Source organism: Choloepus didactylus, chromosome 9 (genome assembly GCF_015220235.1).
Source record: "Choloepus didactylus isolate mChoDid1 chromosome 9, mChoDid1.pri, whole genome shotgun sequence".
In the NCBI taxonomy this organism is placed as follows: Eukaryota; Metazoa; Chordata; class Mammalia; order Pilosa; family Megalonychidae; genus Choloepus; species Choloepus didactylus.
In genome coordinates, this window is record NC_051315.1 from 50,633,919 (window position 1) to 50,652,081 (window position 18,163).

At 37.5% G+C, this 18,163-nt stretch overlaps 1 protein-coding gene across 1 annotated transcript in view; it reads right to left on the reverse strand.

Annotated features, from left to right (window-relative positions):
* LOC119544346 (fibroblast activation protein alpha) overlaps nt 1-18,163 on the reverse strand; it is a 69,067-nt gene that overhangs the window by 13,371 nt on the left and 37,533 nt on the right. Inside the window, exons 13-20 of the mRNA XM_037849763.1 lie at nt 17,657-17,761; nt 17,488-17,558; nt 15,177-15,230; nt 13,344-13,468; nt 9,242-9,289; nt 4,489-4,587; nt 3,965-4,034; nt 3,030-3,224 (exon numbers count right to left, since the gene is read on the reverse strand). Coding sequence (XP_037705691.1) covers nt 3,030-3,224; nt 3,965-4,034; nt 4,489-4,587; nt 9,242-9,289; nt 13,344-13,468; nt 15,177-15,230; nt 17,488-17,558; nt 17,657-17,761 — 767 coding nt within the window. The remainder of the gene's footprint in view (nt 1-3,029; nt 3,225-3,964; nt 4,035-4,488; nt 4,588-9,241; nt 9,290-13,343; nt 13,469-15,176; nt 15,231-17,487; nt 17,559-17,656; nt 17,762-18,163) is intronic.

Below are 18,163 nucleotides of genomic sequence, written 5' to 3' on the forward strand. Positions count from 1 at the left end.
TCTATATGATTATTTATGACAGTATGATATGATATTTACTCATATAATTCTTCTCCATCACTAATGCCCCAGTTATATAAAATTTCAAAATTGTGGGACTGTCAAAAATACCTATGATACCCCCAAATGAGCAGAGGACTAAAGTCTTATGGGTCCTACAAATGCACAGTTTGCAGAACAGCCTGAAGAAAGCAGGTTCCAGTTTCATTAATGCTTTTGATCTCACAAACATCTCCTCTGATGCATTCTTTTTGCATAGACAAAAGTTGTGAGGTTGTACAGCTTCTTTTTTCCTGCTTGGCTTTGAATCTAATTTATTTTGTCTCTGGGTAGTATCTACTGTTGTTTTTGAATATATATCTATATACACACACACACACATATATATACACATATACATACACATACATATTAGATAGATTGCATTTCATAAGAGATTTAAGGGGACAAATTTCATTCTTTGAGGGGAAATTTGAGGGCTACAATAGAGGGATTACAATCCCAGTTTCCCAGGTTAGGCATTTGGTGTCTGATTCCTAAAACGCTTCTTTGGCAGACATGTGGTTGAAATGTTCCCAGGATTACCATTATAAATCTATCCTTTTCCTCAAAGCATCAGATTTCCAGGCTTCTCTTTCACTTCTGCAGAATAATGGTGCCAAGCAAAGCCACAGCCAGCCCAATTTCCATCTCTACTGTTGCAATTGTGCTTCACAAAGGGTCACACAGCCACCCTGTATTCGCTGTGATGTGTTCATGAAGAGTCCCATCCAACAGAAATGCTGCCCCTCAGAGGGCATGTGGTTTACCCACGTTTACCAGATTGTGAATGCACTGAAAGCAGAGATTGTGAATTGAACAATTTACACAGAGTGCACTGCAATAGCATATATTAGCATTTGATCTGTTGTTGAATGGCTGAGTAAATGAGTGAATATTTGCCTGCCCAATAGCAGGAAGACTTTCTTCAGATTCTATCCTAAAAATGGCTCAGAAAAGTAGAGGTAGCCAATTACCAACTCTTGTCCATCTTCAATTCCAAATGCCAAACAGATTGGTGTTATTGTGAAATTTGGTGGAATTTGTAGCTTAATGTACTATATGTTGCAAATCAGAAATAACAATTTTCATTAAGGCTCATACCCTGGGTTCAGGTGTAAAATTTCATTCCATCCAAGGAACACATTAAGAAGCTATCTATTCTATTTCTTGAGGTATTTTTCTTCTTAAATCTGAATGCTGCATTTGTGGTGCTAAATAAGTGCATGAAAATCTAATGGCTTATTTTGGTAGTGGTGGTGGTTTGTGATGATGATGATGGTGGTGGTGGTGGTGGTGATTTTTTTTTTTTTCTCTCTTTTTTCTTTTTTTTTACCAGAGCCAGAAGAAATCACTATTTGGTTCTACTGATTTTGGAAAAGATCTAATTGAATTACACATGAGGCATAATTTTCATCTATGTGTTTTCATGTAGTCCTGGGATTTCATGTCCTTGGTGTTTACTGCATGAAATAAATAAAAATAGATGTGAACTACAGTGCCAAAAAATCCCTTAAGGACTTAAGGCTATGATACTGACAGTTGCATTAATATAATCTTTAAGGCAAACCACAGTCTTCTATGACAAACTGATCTCTCAGTGCTATTCTTCTTTTAGCAATCTCTCTTATATTTCTGTGTCAGAAAGAAGACTCCTCCAAAAATGATACAGTGGAAGGGCCAAAAATCTGGATCAGTAAGAAAGATGGAGCCTCCCAGAAGTTAGGAGTGGATTAATGGTTCAGACTACAGTGCTATTTAATAATCTACTTAACAGTTTTTCAGATTTTACTCAAATAGTCTTTGTTTTAATTGAATATTCATTGTGTAAGTGTATGTGTATGACTTCAGAAAATAAAAAAATTTGCAAATATATGAGTTATGATTATTTTTCTATTTTAAAAAATAAATACTTTTTAGTATAAACTCTTCTGCTTTGATGAGAGACAAAAATACAAAAAAGTGTTACCCAGGCCTGGCTCCTAGCTATTAAATGCAATCTATTTTGTGGATGTTGCATTGAAATCAATAGCTATTAATGATATTAAAGTGATAAGAGAAAAGTACTAATGAATTTTATAAATTGCTCTTCTGTGAAACGGTGCTTGATTTTTAGCTGTTACTCATGGATGTGTGTGTGTGTGTGTGTATGTATATATATATATATATATATATATCCGTGACTGAGAGTACAATCAACCTATATTAGTTTTTAGATTATAAACTACTATTCTCTTACTTCACCTAATTTCATTTTAATAATAGAAGCCCAACAACTACAGAGAAACATACTAGGAAACAACTACTTGGAACCTGAGCCATGATTCCAAGTAAGTAACAATTTTGATGACGATTTTATTTTTGTTTCAGAAAAAGATGAGTAAGCTAATAACTGTGGTTGAGAATGTAGTTGGGAAGAAAGAACTCAGTATACAAATGTCTTTCCTCTAAACGTTTTAGTAATATAATTTCTTGTATGTAAAATGAATATATTTTTTGTCAAATTAAAATAGGCAAACATTTTCATGCAAATGGTAGCTGAACTTGACAGCTAACATAACCACAAATGAGGGCCTAACACCTAAAATATGTGGTGCTGAGGAAATCTTGAACCATTTCTAAACTTCTGAGGCAGAATTCACAATGCTTGATCAAATTCCGATCATCTCTAGAGTTAAACAAATTGTTATAGCCTTTTCTGCCAGTTGTCAGCCATTGTAATAAATCAAAGGACTTTAGAATACCTGACACATCCAAAGAGGGTATTTATCATTTATCACTATAAATCATGTTTTTATCCATTTATTGGCTCTCTTCCATGAATAATTTTTTTCTCACATTGGGCAAAAATATCCTTTTAATATCAATGTTAGTTTTAGATGCAATTAGAAAAGTGGACAAAAAAGAATTTTCATTAAGAATGGAGCAACCCAAAGCGATTTATGACATTTATTGCACGTTTACTATGGTTTGTTCGGAAAGGTGCTCACCTGACAGCTGCAATCTGGTCCTCAACTTCATACGTGCCCAGCTTTCGATACACCGCATGGAGGAGTCTGTCACCTTGGAAAGCTGTTCCTCGACCATCCACCAAGGCAATGACCACCCCTTCCTTACTTGCAAGATAGGATGTCCAACTAACACCAAATACAGGCCTTACACTTTGACTGCAGGGGCCACCGTACCTAAAGGAAAAAAGAAAAAAAGAGTCTCTGATGCCTTTATAACACTCAACTTTCTATCATGGACATGCATTGCCTCTAGTGATTCCCAGTACATGTGTGAGATGAAATTTAAATGACAATGACATTAGAACTGGCTCAAAATCAAGAGAAGACCAGGCTTTTCCCACAGGTTTGCTACAAGGAAGTTGTTTTGGGACACAGCCTCTCCTATTCCCCAAAACGGATACATCTAGGGTTGGCATTTCAAGGAATATGTGTGGGTTTTTCGTCATTTCTGCCACCTGCCACTTGCTAAAAGCAGACATAAGATATACTAAAAAAATGCATGGTGTTTTAAGCAAATTGTGTATAGGTCAGCACTGATTTTGGGTGTGATTCTACTAAATGTATTCTGTTCCTTTATTTCATTTCTAACTCAATTACATAAGATGTTAAGATGATTTACAATATTTTTTGGCTGCAATTTCTCTATCTCTAAGGTATTCTGACACATTCGGCAATTTGCCATACAAAGGATATTTAACACAGCAAATGCAAGCAAGTCCATCTAAAATCTCAAAACTTCCTCAATCTATTTTAAATAGCCATATTTTATTTACTCTGATTAGTTGAGGAATACATAAAAACAGCACCAATATGAACTGTTACCAAGGAGAATGGTTCATTCTATCTCATAAATGTGCATTTCATCCAACATATTTTCAGTAAATAGTTTTTACACAAAAGAAAATATTACATACACTTGAATTAGCAGGGGATACTTCTTTGATCTGTCAAATTGAGGAGGAAGAATCATCTTGTACCACAAAGCTTTGAAAAAAAAGGAAAAAATCTTCATCCTGAAGTACCCATGGCATCGTTTTTTTCTTTAATAATAATATACATCATAAAATCAAGTCATATCCAGTAAATTATTATGAATCAATAATAGGTTTTAAATTCATTTTATTACATATTTTGTCTAATTTATAAATAACTATAAATCTTGAATTAGTGTTTGTTCTAGAGGCACACATTCTAAAATTAAAATTAGTTAAGCTCTGTTTTTAATGGAGCTTTGAAAAAGTATAAAATCAATCTCATTTTCAAATATATTAAAGATGTTTAGTGAAACTCTCAACATTGTTAGAATAAGATTGTTTTAATTAAGATTCTGTAATATACTGCAGAGTTTGGACTGCAACATTTTACCCTATAATTTTTTTTAGAAAGCAGGAAAAGTATGCAGATTCAAATCTATAAACAAATTTTTTAGAAACCTTACTAATTTCATCCACTTCAAGTTTCTCAATTTCCTCTTTAGGCATCTGGATATTTTTCAAAGACTTTTCCAATTCTGTGTTTTCTTCCAGGATTTTAAGTTCTTAAAAAAATAAATGTTAATTGTTAATTAATAGTGTTCTCATAACAATTTCATTTCTTAAAATTCCTTTAGCTTTAATATGGATGAAATTGAAACTGTGTAAGGATTGTTTAACGAGTTTTGCATTGATGGACATTCTTTTCATCCAGACTTTAAAGCAGGCACAGCTTATGAAGGGCATCGCGTTTCAATAATCATCTCCTAAACTGATCCTCGTGGCACTGAAACACATTTCAAGCATAATTGCAAAAGCAACAGTTTGTATGCAACCACATTTTCCCATCTCCAACTGAAAGCTGTGACTTGAGTGAATAGGTACATTTCTTCCTTCATTTACTAAAAATGTAGTAGAAGTAAAATCTGGATTGTTGAGCCCTTAAATTTAAAATAATTCTTTTTGTAGTTAATTACAAAGTTTGTTTTTAAATTTCCAATGTATGAAGTCAAATATTATTTCCTTGATTTTGTTACTTACTAACCTGTTCCTGTTGTACCTCATTAATACAGAACATTTTTAAAAATAATTGAATTACTGTATATCTTATTCTTTCAAACACTTTCTCCCACAATAGCTTTATATCATCGAGAAAAATACATAAATACACTATGATCTCTGTCTTTCGTCTTAAAAAATCATCTAAAAAAGTGCTATTTATACTTAAACTCAGTTATGTTTCACACTGTACTCTTTGAAACTGAACAAATCCATTGATCTCCTGAATGCTATAGTTTGATGGTATAAGTAAAAGGTTTCTAGCAATAAAGACCTTTCTATAAATTTTATTTTGAACTTGGACTGAGACCAGGCGTCTTCTAGAGAAGTTAATCTTTCATATAATATGTGGAGTTTATAGCATTTTTTTTTAAAAGATTGGATGACTTCTGAGATGTAGTGATTGCTACAAAAGACATCCTGTGGACTTCTTGCTTCTGTGCCTTTTTAAAAAGTGGCTCTTGAAGAGAAGGAACTTGGGGAGCACTTGCAACTACATAAGTTTGCCAAACCATTTCCCTTGTAACTCTCAGTTTTCATATACTTATATCATTTTCCTCCAACGTGTTACATTTAATCTTAGTATAAGTATAGATGTTTTGGATATGAGTTGTACAAGACACATAATAAATTTCATGTTAACTTTGGATGATCCATCAGGAAAGAGATACCTGTGGGATCTTAGTGTTAAAGAAATAAAATGAATACACAATTCTAATTAAATCTGAGCCAGCTTTTCATTCTCCTTGCGTAGATTCTGTATGTGGAGATAATATGGATTAAAGGGAATCAATACTGTGTGGAGATAAGCAAACATACAGAATGGCTTCTCTCTCTCTCTCTCTCTCTCTCTCTCTCTTCCTCCCTCCCAATTGCCCCCCTCCCTTCTTTCTTCTTATTTTACCACAAGTACTAAAAGTCGGAGACAATATGCAAGTGTTGTCAGGTTGCTACACCTTTGACTTCTGCATTCTATTCCTAGCTATTGAACTTTTCCTGATTCATGACTTAGTGAAATGACAAATTTGATTCTAAATTTACCCAGTGCTTCTACAGTCCAGGGATGAACTTTTATGGATGATAAATGGGCAATTTTCCCACCCCTTGGAGGAGAACTGGAATTTCATAGAGCTGTGGGAGTGAGGCGTGGCCACTGAGCTTCTCTATTGGCTTTACATTAAGAGTTTGTCACCTGGCAAGGGGTGCTACAGGTCAGACAGCACCTTTTTCTTTCTTTCATGCATCATTGTGTAATCAATACCCAGCACACTCAGTAACTAATACTTGTCACATAGTGTATATTCTATATACATGTGTAGAACCTTCAATATGATGAATTCAAGTGTGATAATGATGGAGTCTATGTGATTTTTTGTTTAAATATGATTTATTGCTCATTAATTACATTATGTGAAAAATCTGTGGAAAAACCAATTCGCAGTGCAAGAGACCAACCTCTTCATCTGTAATCTGGACTCCATTCCCTCCCAACTTCTCAGGAACCTCTCTCCTTGCTGTCTTCAACCCTTTTGGTTTCCTAATTTCTCCATCAGCATTTAACCATGCTCATTGTTTATCATCTTCAAAAAATAAAATTAAATCTCCATCAGTTCCTCCCAGCCTTCATTCTACTGGCCCCTCCTTACACAGTCAGGCTTACTGAAAATATTATCTTTTTTATTGACCTTGTCTGCATGCCTACACTTAATTTGATGTAGCGTCCATCTCCACCACTCCCCTGAAACTGCTCTGGCCAAGCTAATGTTAATCTCCCTCTCGCTAAATCCAAAGATTTAGAGCAGCATTTGACACACTTGAGCACTCCCTCTTCCCTGAGAACCTCCCTTCCCCTGCTTTCCTTAACACCACACTCTCAAGTTTGTCCTCCTCCTTCTGCTCCCTCTCCATTTTCTTTACCGGCTCATCTTTCTCTTTCTATTACTTGCATGGCGCGGTTCCACATAGCTTCATTCTAAGCTCACTCTCCACTCCCCCTGTCCACACTCATTTTTTCCCACTCTGCTGATCTTATCCACTTCCACAGCCTAGTAAACAAGTCATAAACTGATGACTTTCTGATCATCGTCTTCAGTCCAAACCGATTCTCTGACATTCAGCTCCAGAACAATGTAACTAAAGGACAATTCCACTTGGATATCCCATCAGTATGTCAAATTCTACACCCAAAACAAAATTCATCTTCCCCTATCCTGCTCTCCACGGTGAGTCCCCTCTTTAAGTAAAAAGCATCAATCTTAATCCAAGCAGCATCTATCCCTCCCTCACATTCATGGGTCTTAGGATTGATGTAGCCATCATTAGGAAGCATTTTCTGACCCTAAAATCCCAGGTGAGGAGCCCTTTTGAGCTTTCTTGCCTCCTGTATTTCCCCTGTCATAGTACACACCACTTTGTACTGTAACTGCCCATTCACACGTTTCGTTTCCTCACTGGTCCGTACTCTCCTTGAGGACAGGTACAAGGTCTAACTTGGGATCTGTTCTGTTGACAGATCTCGTGCCTAGAACAGTGTCTAGCTTAATGTGGTAGATGCTCAGTGACTATCTGTTGAATGAAGATTACTGGTACGGAACGCAATGGTAAGTGGGTAAGAAAACTCCAAAAAACAGAAGACACTGCATCTACTCTAAAACAGCAGCTCCCAAAACGTCTGGAGCAACTACTAAAAATACAGATTCCTTGGCCCAACCCAAGATTGATTGAACTGGATATCCAAGGGTGGGTATGAAAATCTGTATTTATAATAAGCATATTAGTGAATTTCATCATAAGACAAGTTTGGGGAATTCTGTTGTAAAAGAATTTGATTTAGGAGCAATTTACTCAGTGAGTCAGAAAAGAAATACATATATATATTTATATATATATATATATATATATATATATATGACATATATGATAGTGAAATGAACACTGTTTTGTAAGTATTGGGTGAAGTATCTGGCAGGAAAATGTCAAGGATATTAAGAAAGTAGAAATTGGCTATGGGAAAAGGGAAGCTCACCTTTATTTTGCAGTCATGACAAAACAGAGATTATACATCTATGGTGATTTGCATTAAGACAAAAGCTTACAAACTTGAAAGTAGTATTGCTTTCAGACTTTTTAAACTGAAGCTTGAGATAAGACAAATTGAGAAATACAATCTATTATTTTTAAAAAGTGTTTCATTATTAGACAAAATGTTAAAACAATAATAACTTCAAAACGAGCCTACGTTCACAGTCCCATTATTACACTGCAGGCCCTATCCAGAGCTCTTGAATTGACTCTATGTTTCCTCATTATCTTTTTTTCACCTATACTTGAGCCACTGAGCTGGCAGCCAAACTAATCTCAAAGCCATCTCCTGACTTGTCACCAAAACCATCCGGGGACAATTGCAGGCAGGAGTGCTGATGAAGTAGTACCCGCTTATCTCTCTTTGTCTCTAGTCTCCAACAACTCCAGCCCTATAATGTTATTTAATACTAAATCAAAAGGTAATGGAGAGCCAGCAGGAGAAGAATCAGACCAATTATACACTTGGATAACTCTGTTGAGAGCAAAAACGGTCATCTTTGAGCTGTGAACTATTTTGAACCAATATCAAAAAGACAGGCTGGAGGAGGAATGTCTTGATAGCAGTTGAAAATGGAAAGAGCCCCCAAATTTCGGGGCTTTCATATGTGGCAACAGTGTGATGTAGCTGTTAAAACAAAAAAAGCTAGTGTGATAGTCACCCTCTGCTCTGAACCGGAGAAGTTATATCTGGAAGTTGTCTCCAGTTTGGGATGTTACCAAAAAAAAAAAAAAAAAAAAAAAAAGACAGGAGTTTTTATTTGGGAGGGAGGTTGTACTAAATGTCCTGTTTCCTTCCAATTCCAAGCTTCTGTGCTTTTTCCAAGGCTAATTTGGGAAGATAAGCCCAATCTCTCTGTTATAACTCATCCGAGTTATGCCAGGTTCAGACTACAAATAATTAATAAATTTCACATCACCAGGTTTGACCCAAAGAGTAACCAAATCTGTGTAATAATAAGTTATGTGGTAACAGAATCTCATCACAGTTCATTTTGTCAGTATGGGGGAAATGTTCTGCTTCCTCTACTGTATTATCTCAGAGCATTGAGAATTTCTCTGGCATGCAAGAGACAGTACCTTGATCAGTGTGGCCATCATGAAGGGTGGAAATGGGGAGACCTGGACCTGTGCACAAGATTAAAACAAAAATATGGCTTATTTTAAAAACAACTAACACATATTTTCCAATAAGAACTGCTGGTTGTATTTGTGATTAGTAGGTATCAGGTTCAAGTGCATCCATTAATTCTGCATCTATATTTTTCCCATAGAGAAGTGGACATTACCATTTAAGTAACATTTGAACTCCACATGTGGTCAGAGTCCAGTCAAAGAACAGTTGTGAGAAAAACATTGCTTGTGCACCTTTCCAAGAGTGACCCTATAGTTCAGATCAAATTACACAAATGAATCCCGGAAGCAGCAGTGGCAAATGGCCTTCTGGGAAGATGTCGTGCTGTACTGAGGCAGATTTAGTTGTGTCTTTATTACCAAATAACCTTCACCAGTACCCAGGATGTATTTTTAACTTGGCATCTAGGTTCTATATTCAGTTAATTTGGGTGGGTCAAATTCAGCATGGCTTTTTTATGTAATTCATACACACAGAAATAAATTTATTTAGAATTCTTTTCCTGTACAAATACGCTGTGGCAGGTCTGGGTCCTGGGACACAGAACCAGACAGAGTTTTTTGTGCCCGAAGTTCATCAGGAAGTGCTACTGGGATGAACACCTGTGGGGGTAGGGGAGGCAGATGGGGCATAGGGAGAAGGGGGACTGCAGTGGTCACAGCAGAGCCTCAGCCAACCCCACAGGGAGCTCTGGAGTTGAGAGGGTTAGCAGAGTTGTATCCATCTGGGGCAACAGGGTAGACTTCTATACCCCAGCGTGGATGTGGCCTGAGGAGAGCAGTCTCCAGAGAAACGACCCAGTGGGGAGTTGGCAGTCACCAGCATTTTCAGCAGCTGGGGAAATGAGTGTTTCATCCTGAAGGTGGGGGAATCTGGGTGGCATACCACTGTCCAACATGGAATTTGGGTTCTCTGTGCATTAACCGGCCCTTTTCATGAGACCTATAAATAAATGCTAATTATCTATAACTTACATGATCTGTGGAATAAAATAATACCTGGAAATACAATATTAAAGATACGTTTGTTCAGGTAATTATAGGTTAGGAGCAACAAACATGGCCATTGGGGGTAGATAGTCATTTGACCATTCCTGGTGCTTCCTTTTTGCTGGAGGGAGTGTCCCAGGAGTAGTGCCCCAGGTCCCACTCAAGCAGAGAAGGAATGACATTTTTGGGGAATTCTGGGAGAACACTTGGGTATGAGTAGCTCCTTCTTCCACCTTTCTCCTGGCATCTTTCTGCCTGCAGAGAACACACTTTTGATCTGTCCCTCAGAACTGTAGGTGGCACAGTGCCAGTCCCACAAGGGAGCTCTGTGGTTGTCCAGTTGTACCCAAGTTTGTGTGAGTAATTCTAATTCTTGGATGCAATATTAAGAAGCCACACACTTGAGCCATGTTTTCCAACCAGCCTTTACCTGTAATAAAGCTAACATTTTGATCTTCATCTCCCTGACTCCTTCGTCTAACTTAATTGGTTCCAAACCTGGGGGTGAGTAAAAGAGATATTATTTATTAGGCTCTATCAAAAACCAACAGTTCTTTATAGTGTGGAGTCTTGGATTTGTATGGCATTTTAATGGCAGAGATTTTAATTTTTGTCTGTTTTTCTTCAAAGTTATTAAAAGGGACCAGCACCCATATTCTATTTTGGCCAGAAAGTAAGGAAATGAGACCTGGATGGAAGTTTCTAGACTTTAGTCAATCAGCATCTGCTCTGTGTAAAATTCATGGTGTGCAGTTCTGGCTGCGACAAATGGCAAATACTTCTTCCCCAAACTGAGACAAACTACTGATTGGCTGCCCAAGGCACAAGTGGCCTGAGGGTGTGGTCCTAGCAGAGAAGCATAAATTGCCTAGAATTCTTCCTTTGGGTATTGCTTTTGTTTCATCAGCATCACCAATATGATTTTATCTGCTTTAATCCTATAATCTGGGATTTACTCACCATCCCTCTGGAGAGTTTGAGGTTACATAATGAGGCTTTACTCTTAGTCCTACAGGGAAGATTTCAAGGTTTTTCCTGTGATGGTGCAGTGACTCATTTTACTGGAGCTTCAAAAACACCAGATGATGTGGTGCTTCCCACACAGTATATTTTTTGCTAAATGGGAAATTACCATACTGCCGAGGAAGAGTGAGTGGTGGAAAAGTCAAGTGATTCAAGTTCTAGAAAGGAAAGGACTCTTCCCTCAACTTTTGAGGAGAGCTTAGACTTAGATTCCTTATCTAAGCTCAAGCAGTTATTAGGAGCACAAAGCAATATAAAATGTGGTATATTGCTCTTAAAAGGTGTTAAAATGTTATACAAATGCAGAATGCATACAAATATAAACGTGCATGTATGTTGGTGTAAGGTCACTGATGTCTTTAGCAGCATAAAATGAGTTTTGGTAGACTTGCAAGAGAGCAACGCTTTCATATTCCTTATGTTCATTTAGCAAACACTGAATCTTTATTATGTATTAGCCAATCTTCTCAGTCTTATGAATACAAAGATTAAAAGATAACAGTCTGCGCTGCCAAGGAGATAAAGATAGATAAACAAATGCCCCAGTATGGTTAGTTCAATGATACTAGATGCCTAATATGAAAGCTTTCTATATATGTTAAATAATACATAGCTTGGGTTGAGCAATGTTGCACATAATTTGAGAGGGACGTTTACCTTTAAATGCCATCATTACAGTCAACACATATGGTCATGAACAACAATCTCTTGACATTCCAAAGATGTCACTGAGCAAACTTTTTTTTACAAAAAGTGTCGTATCAAACTGACACCTTGTGCCATCTTCAAGGGAGCTTCTGGGTCAAAATGCTTATTCATTTCCATGTAGTCAGATGAGCTGTGGATGAGGTTATGGGGCCACACGACTGGATTGAGGGAAATGGCTTGTAAGAGTGGCCTTTGTTACGGAAGGTAAGAGGAGCCTTGGGGGCCTCTACCACTAAACAGAGATCAAAACCAGTCTCATTCCATTTGTTCCCTAACCCCTCTCCCTGACAATAGAGTTGACATCAGAAACAGGAGAGTGGCAGGCACTATGTAACTCTCCCCCTCTCCTGAAGTCCCCACCCACCTCAGGCAACTTGGGTATTGGCTTGGGGCAGAGGGCAGAGACTGGAGAACTAGAGATTTCCTAAATCATCTTTTCAAATCCCCATGATGACTCAGACCCCAACATAGCTCATTGATCTACCCATCGTCTAACCTCACTTCTTTCACTGCTTGCCAAATGTTCAAGATACAGATAAAAACATCATGCATAAAATAAAATTATTTGTCTCTCAACATTTTTTGTTCTCTTGACAATATTCATTAAATAAACTGAGGGAAAACAGTTAAAAATTATTTGGATAGACATTAGTCACTGCATGTACACACGGCTCAACCAACTAGAAAATCTTTTGTATGTTTTGTTACCTATGATTTTTTTTATTTGAATGAATTACTTCTATGTTTTCCAATTTCAGAAAAAAATACTGAGTGACAAAGGATTATTTTCCATCCACATTGAAACTATAGTTCAAAGAATCACTGGTTTCCAAGGACCCCAGGGTTCAAGGCCACCGTTCTTTCCCCTGCCTGTAGGAGTTTGACGTCTCTCCAAGCAAATGGGGCGAAAGTCCAGCAGCCGTTTGGCCAGAGAATGCTTCTTTTTACGATAGTGTTCTAATTCTGCTGTATCTGAACTTGTTAGATAATGTTTGCATGCGACATCATGGTGTCATGGAACATGCTGGTTTAGTGCGTGGGATTTACAGTCAATAGACTTGAGCTTGTTTCCTGGCCCTTTTCCTCCCCAGTAATGTGGCCCTTTTGCAAGTTACTGACCCAGTTTCCTCAATTGCAAAACGGGGATAGTAATACCTTCCTAACTTCCTGTCTTTATTTTTTGTGAGGATTAGATGAGTTTCTGAAGGTAAACATCTTTGCAAATAATAAGTGCTCAGTACCCTGTAGCTGTGAATCCGATGGTGGTGTCAAGGATGAGAGCATGGCAGAAGGGATGGTGGTGTCCGTGTTAAGGTACATTACCTACCATAGCAGACGAGTGCGTAGTACTTGGCGTAGTCGCTGAAACTTGCTGTGTAATATTGGCACCTTTCTTTCCTTAGATGGCATGTAATGCACTTTTTGCTTGGAGGATAGCTTCCAATGCTAATTCTAGAGGGAAATGAAAATAAAACTGAAATTTTGAGATTGTATTTATCAAAATGTACTACTCCATGTAAAATGACTAATTTGCATATTGACATCAAACCCACTCTATTTTTCTGTTGCCAATATCATTTAAAGTAAAGGAGAATCTCAGTATTTCAACATAGCCTGATTTTTTTATCTGGCTTTGTGTGTGTAGGCACAGACCTCAAGGGAGAAGCCCTCTGTGGTTTTCCTGGGGTGGGGGAAATACCTAACACCTCCATCAGGAGTGAGGGAGTCACTTCCCATAACCGTAAATCTACACTTCACAGGGTGCTCGGGAATGCATAGCTCTGCCTCCTCTCATCGCTCTTTTTTCTATCCCATGGCAAAATATACAAAGAATATCTGACAGGATCAACAAGAAAGAGTTCCTTTTCTTATTATATACCTGGAAGGGGAAATTAGTAGCAATCAAATTGAAAATAAGAAACCATGGTTCTAAGTATATACTACTTCTTCCATTCCTCCTGGATGGCTGTTTGGGCTCATGGAAACTCCTCCTGGGAATGCTCCCTCCGTGCATTCTCACTCAAGCCAATCTGCATGCACCACATTGATTTCACACTCCCCAGCAGAGCCCTCTGCGTGGTTCCTGAACTGGGTGATCGACTTCAATATACATATCCTGGGCCTTACCGCAAACCCTCAGATTCAGAACCCATTTGAGGGCGTCCAGGTGGTGCTATGCCGGGGCAGGGGCCAGGTTGGTATTCCACGGTGACTGGTAAGGTTACCTTGCGGCCACCCCTGAGATCCTTCTGGGGTTGTCTCCCGACCTTGCCTCAGGCATGACAGGAGGCGGCCAGAGACATCGCTGGCTCCAGAGAGGGATTCTTCCCAACAGACAAGGAGCCATGATCCAGGAGGGAAAAGAGGAATGTGGCACAGGGAAAATTTCCTATTTCCTTGTTCATGGTTAGTATTCTGTGCTCTGAATCCAGCAGTTCATGTTCACACTTTGGTATGATCGTGGAAACATTAGGGAGGCAGTTAACAGCAAGGGGTCAGAGGTCAGCATGCCCAGGTAAAAGTCTGGGCTCCAACATCACCTGCATCATTGAGTTGTTTTGGGGATTAAATAAGATTACACATGTGAAGCAGGTAAAAGGGTGCCTGGCATCTAGTCAACTACCAGCACACGGTAACTGTTGTTTTATTTGCACATCCAGAAGGGGACATTGAGGGTATTAGTCTAACCACCAAAAGGACTGCTAGACTAAATTTAAATACTAGTATATGAATGAAGATGAATTGTATCTGATCATAAAAGGTCTATGCCTAGTAAAAGAAATGACAAATTACGGCATTATGTCCACAATGCCTGTTACACAGTAGGTACTTGAAGAATATGGGTTAAATCAATGAAAGTCCTCAACTAACTCCACATTTGGTTGAAGTGTTTAGTACCATGTTTATATCAGTTTATACAGAATGTCTTGTTTTGTTCCTTTTGAAAACAAACATTTTGAGCTAGCCAACATTTCTGGGGTGTATATTTTTTTATACTGATGTGGTACACAACACCTTCTGAATATTTTATCTTAATTCATAAATGATTTTTTGTTACATTTGAGGCTTTTAAAAATATTCTGTATCCCCTGAGAACTCTGATATATTTTTACTCAAATATCAATATATAAAAGCTCCAGAATGAATTGACATAAACTACCTGTATATATTTCTTCTTCCAGGGTAGCCTTCAAATTCATTACTAGAATAAAATCTGAAATTACATACAGCAATTATTAAATTGGTATTGATGTTTAAATGATGATAGGATTATTAGTATTAAAATAATAGTAAACAATATAGTCCAACATTCTTCCAATTACACTCTTTATTAACTGGCACTTAGGTAGACAAATTACCACTACCCAAAGCATTGAATTTTGGGCACTCTAACCTCCAGATCATCAGTGAAAGATTAAATTATGCTGAACACTTTTTTTTTTCTGTTATATTCTGGTTTAGTAATTGACGAGTCACAAAAAATAAAGTAACATGTTTGATCACCTTTCCTTTTACATAGTGAATAACAGTACTGAGTTCTGTGTATCACATCATTTAATTTTTGTGACTCTGAACACATTTTGAATTTATTTTACAGGAGCCCTGACAGTAGATACATTTGCTATAAATCAAGGGAACTCATCCACACTTGAATACCACTCAAAGGGGTATGTTAATTTATCCAAATCCAAAACAAGTCACAAGAGAAAACAACTTGTTATTTAAGTATCCAGTTTCCAGTTCTAACCAGTCTTAACCCAGAGATGAAGTGGGAAATTCAATTTAGAGATATTATTTTCACTCCTCTGTGAGTTCATCTTAATATCACCAAGAAACCTCTTCCCCCACTCTCCCCCAGGAAGCGCATAATAGGGTATGAAAGTTTGGACTAACCAAGATGTGTTTACCAATTTGTAACTCTCAAGATGTTCAGCAAGGTCCAGGTACTGCTTTTCTTCACGTTACAAAACTTTGTTATTCCCAAGTAAAAGGGAAAGACAACATAATACAACCCATTGGTAACTCATTGCTAATATTAAATTTATCTTCTAAACTATCATCATCTCTTTCACTTGCCTTTCCCACATCATCTCGAACTTCCTGTGGCTAAAACCTGCAGCTTTCTTGTTATCTGTCAAAGCTTCCACAATTCTCTTCATCTCTACAGCTTGCAACCCAGCCCACGTTCACTCTTTCCTTTACAGTAATCCACCAGTCCTACTGAGCCTTTGCACTGCCTTTACCATCTCGCCCTTCCTCTCATTCATTTAACAAATATTTTTCGAACTCCTGCTCCGTGTCAGGCACTGTGTTAAGTGCTAAGGATGCAAAAACAGAAGGCAGCAGAGTTTTGCCCTTAAGGAGTCAACATTTTGTTGCCATGATTTCTGGGTTAGGCCTCTATCACCCGGCCTAGCTTATGACCACAACTGGGTCTCCCTGCCCTCAGTCTGCCTCTCCTTCTGAACAGACCACACCTGAGATTAATCTCCCATTTGCTTCTGTTTCATTTCCTCTACTCAAGTGATTTTAATGGCTGCTCAATACAAAGTCCAAACACCTTCGCTCACCATTCAAAGAATTCCATAGATTAGCAATAGGTTTCTGATAGGATTTTCATTAATTATCCTGGGCTGATGATTCTCCCTTCCCTTCCTAGAAGTCCAAAAATTTCTGGAGGGCAGATTATGAGTGCTGAGAGAGTGTCCCTGAATTTAGACTTTATTAGCGGTGAAAGGAAGAAACTGTACATTCTTGTTTAGAGACAGCTTATTATAAATGACTGTTTAAGATGGTTTATTTAGACAGTATGCAGAATGTACTGAAAAGGACAGAACCAGAAGAAAGACAGTCAGTGTTGAGGTTAACAATAAGAGCCTTAGAGTTTATCTATTTGAGGTTTGAATCCTAGTTCTGCCACTAACTAACTGTGTGGCCTTGGCCAAGGTAATTAAATTTTCTGAGTAACCTTTTTCCCATCTGTAAACCTGGGATAGTCATTTATACATCACATTATCTGGTACACAGTAACTGTGAAATAAATTATTGCTGTTATAGATAATATTATACTTATATAATAGTGAATAGCTATACATAATTTCCATCTCTGTGTCCTCTCTCCATGTACTTTTAAAGCTTGCTCATTGCTCCAAGTACTCAAGAGTAAAGTTTGCCTTGAGAGCCAGTTGTTATTTTAAAATTTTTATACATGGTATATAATTATCTATATTATCTATATAATTATCTACAGAATTATAATTAATGGCCACCTACCAAATATACTTTCCAAAAGGAAATTATGTTAGCTAGTTTTTAAAGAACATGCTATATTAATGAAATCACAGTTGTCTGAACGAAACCATAGAGTAAATAACAAACAGAAAATGCAACTAAAACAGGTGATGCCATATCATGTGTACATCCATCAATTAAAAACCTGAATGGTGCACCGTGCCTCATGCAGTACTTACAGTGAATCCTGTGTTACTCTGAATATATGTATGGCCTCCCACTTGCCACTTGTAATTTGAATAGCATTTTCCTATAAAAAGACAAACATTATGTTGTGTGAAGCTCAGCGTTATTTGAGCAACCTCAAGTGAGTGATCTTTGAGGAGATAAATCTTGGAAGGAACCTACCATAGTGTCTTTGATATAGTGAATATGTTTGTAGCCATCCTTGTCACTAAATATTTTGTAGTATGAAACGGCATCATAGCTGAAAACTGGTGTTGAAACAAAGAACTGAAAGGAATTAACAGAGGTTGTGTTCAAAAGACAAACTGAACTGGAACCACAGATTTTTAAAAGCAATTTAGAGTTATGTTTAGAGGAATCAGAATGCCTTGCCTCTCCCACCTTTCTTCACTCACATCTGAAATTCTATTCTTTAGATAGTTGGCATTTCCAGTGATTCTACCAGGCACTTACACAGTCCAACGGCTGCTTGACTGATTTCTACTGCAGATCCCCAGATTTGTAATGTTTAATTTGATTGAATTTCTATGTTCTCAGATTATGTGGTTTGAAACAAGTGTTAAAAAACTCATGAATGAATGTTGATATTTAGCCAAGCCAAACTTCAAAATTTTAATATTTGACCTGTGTGTGACTCTCACTAAGGCTTAGAGCTGTTTTAATTCTTGA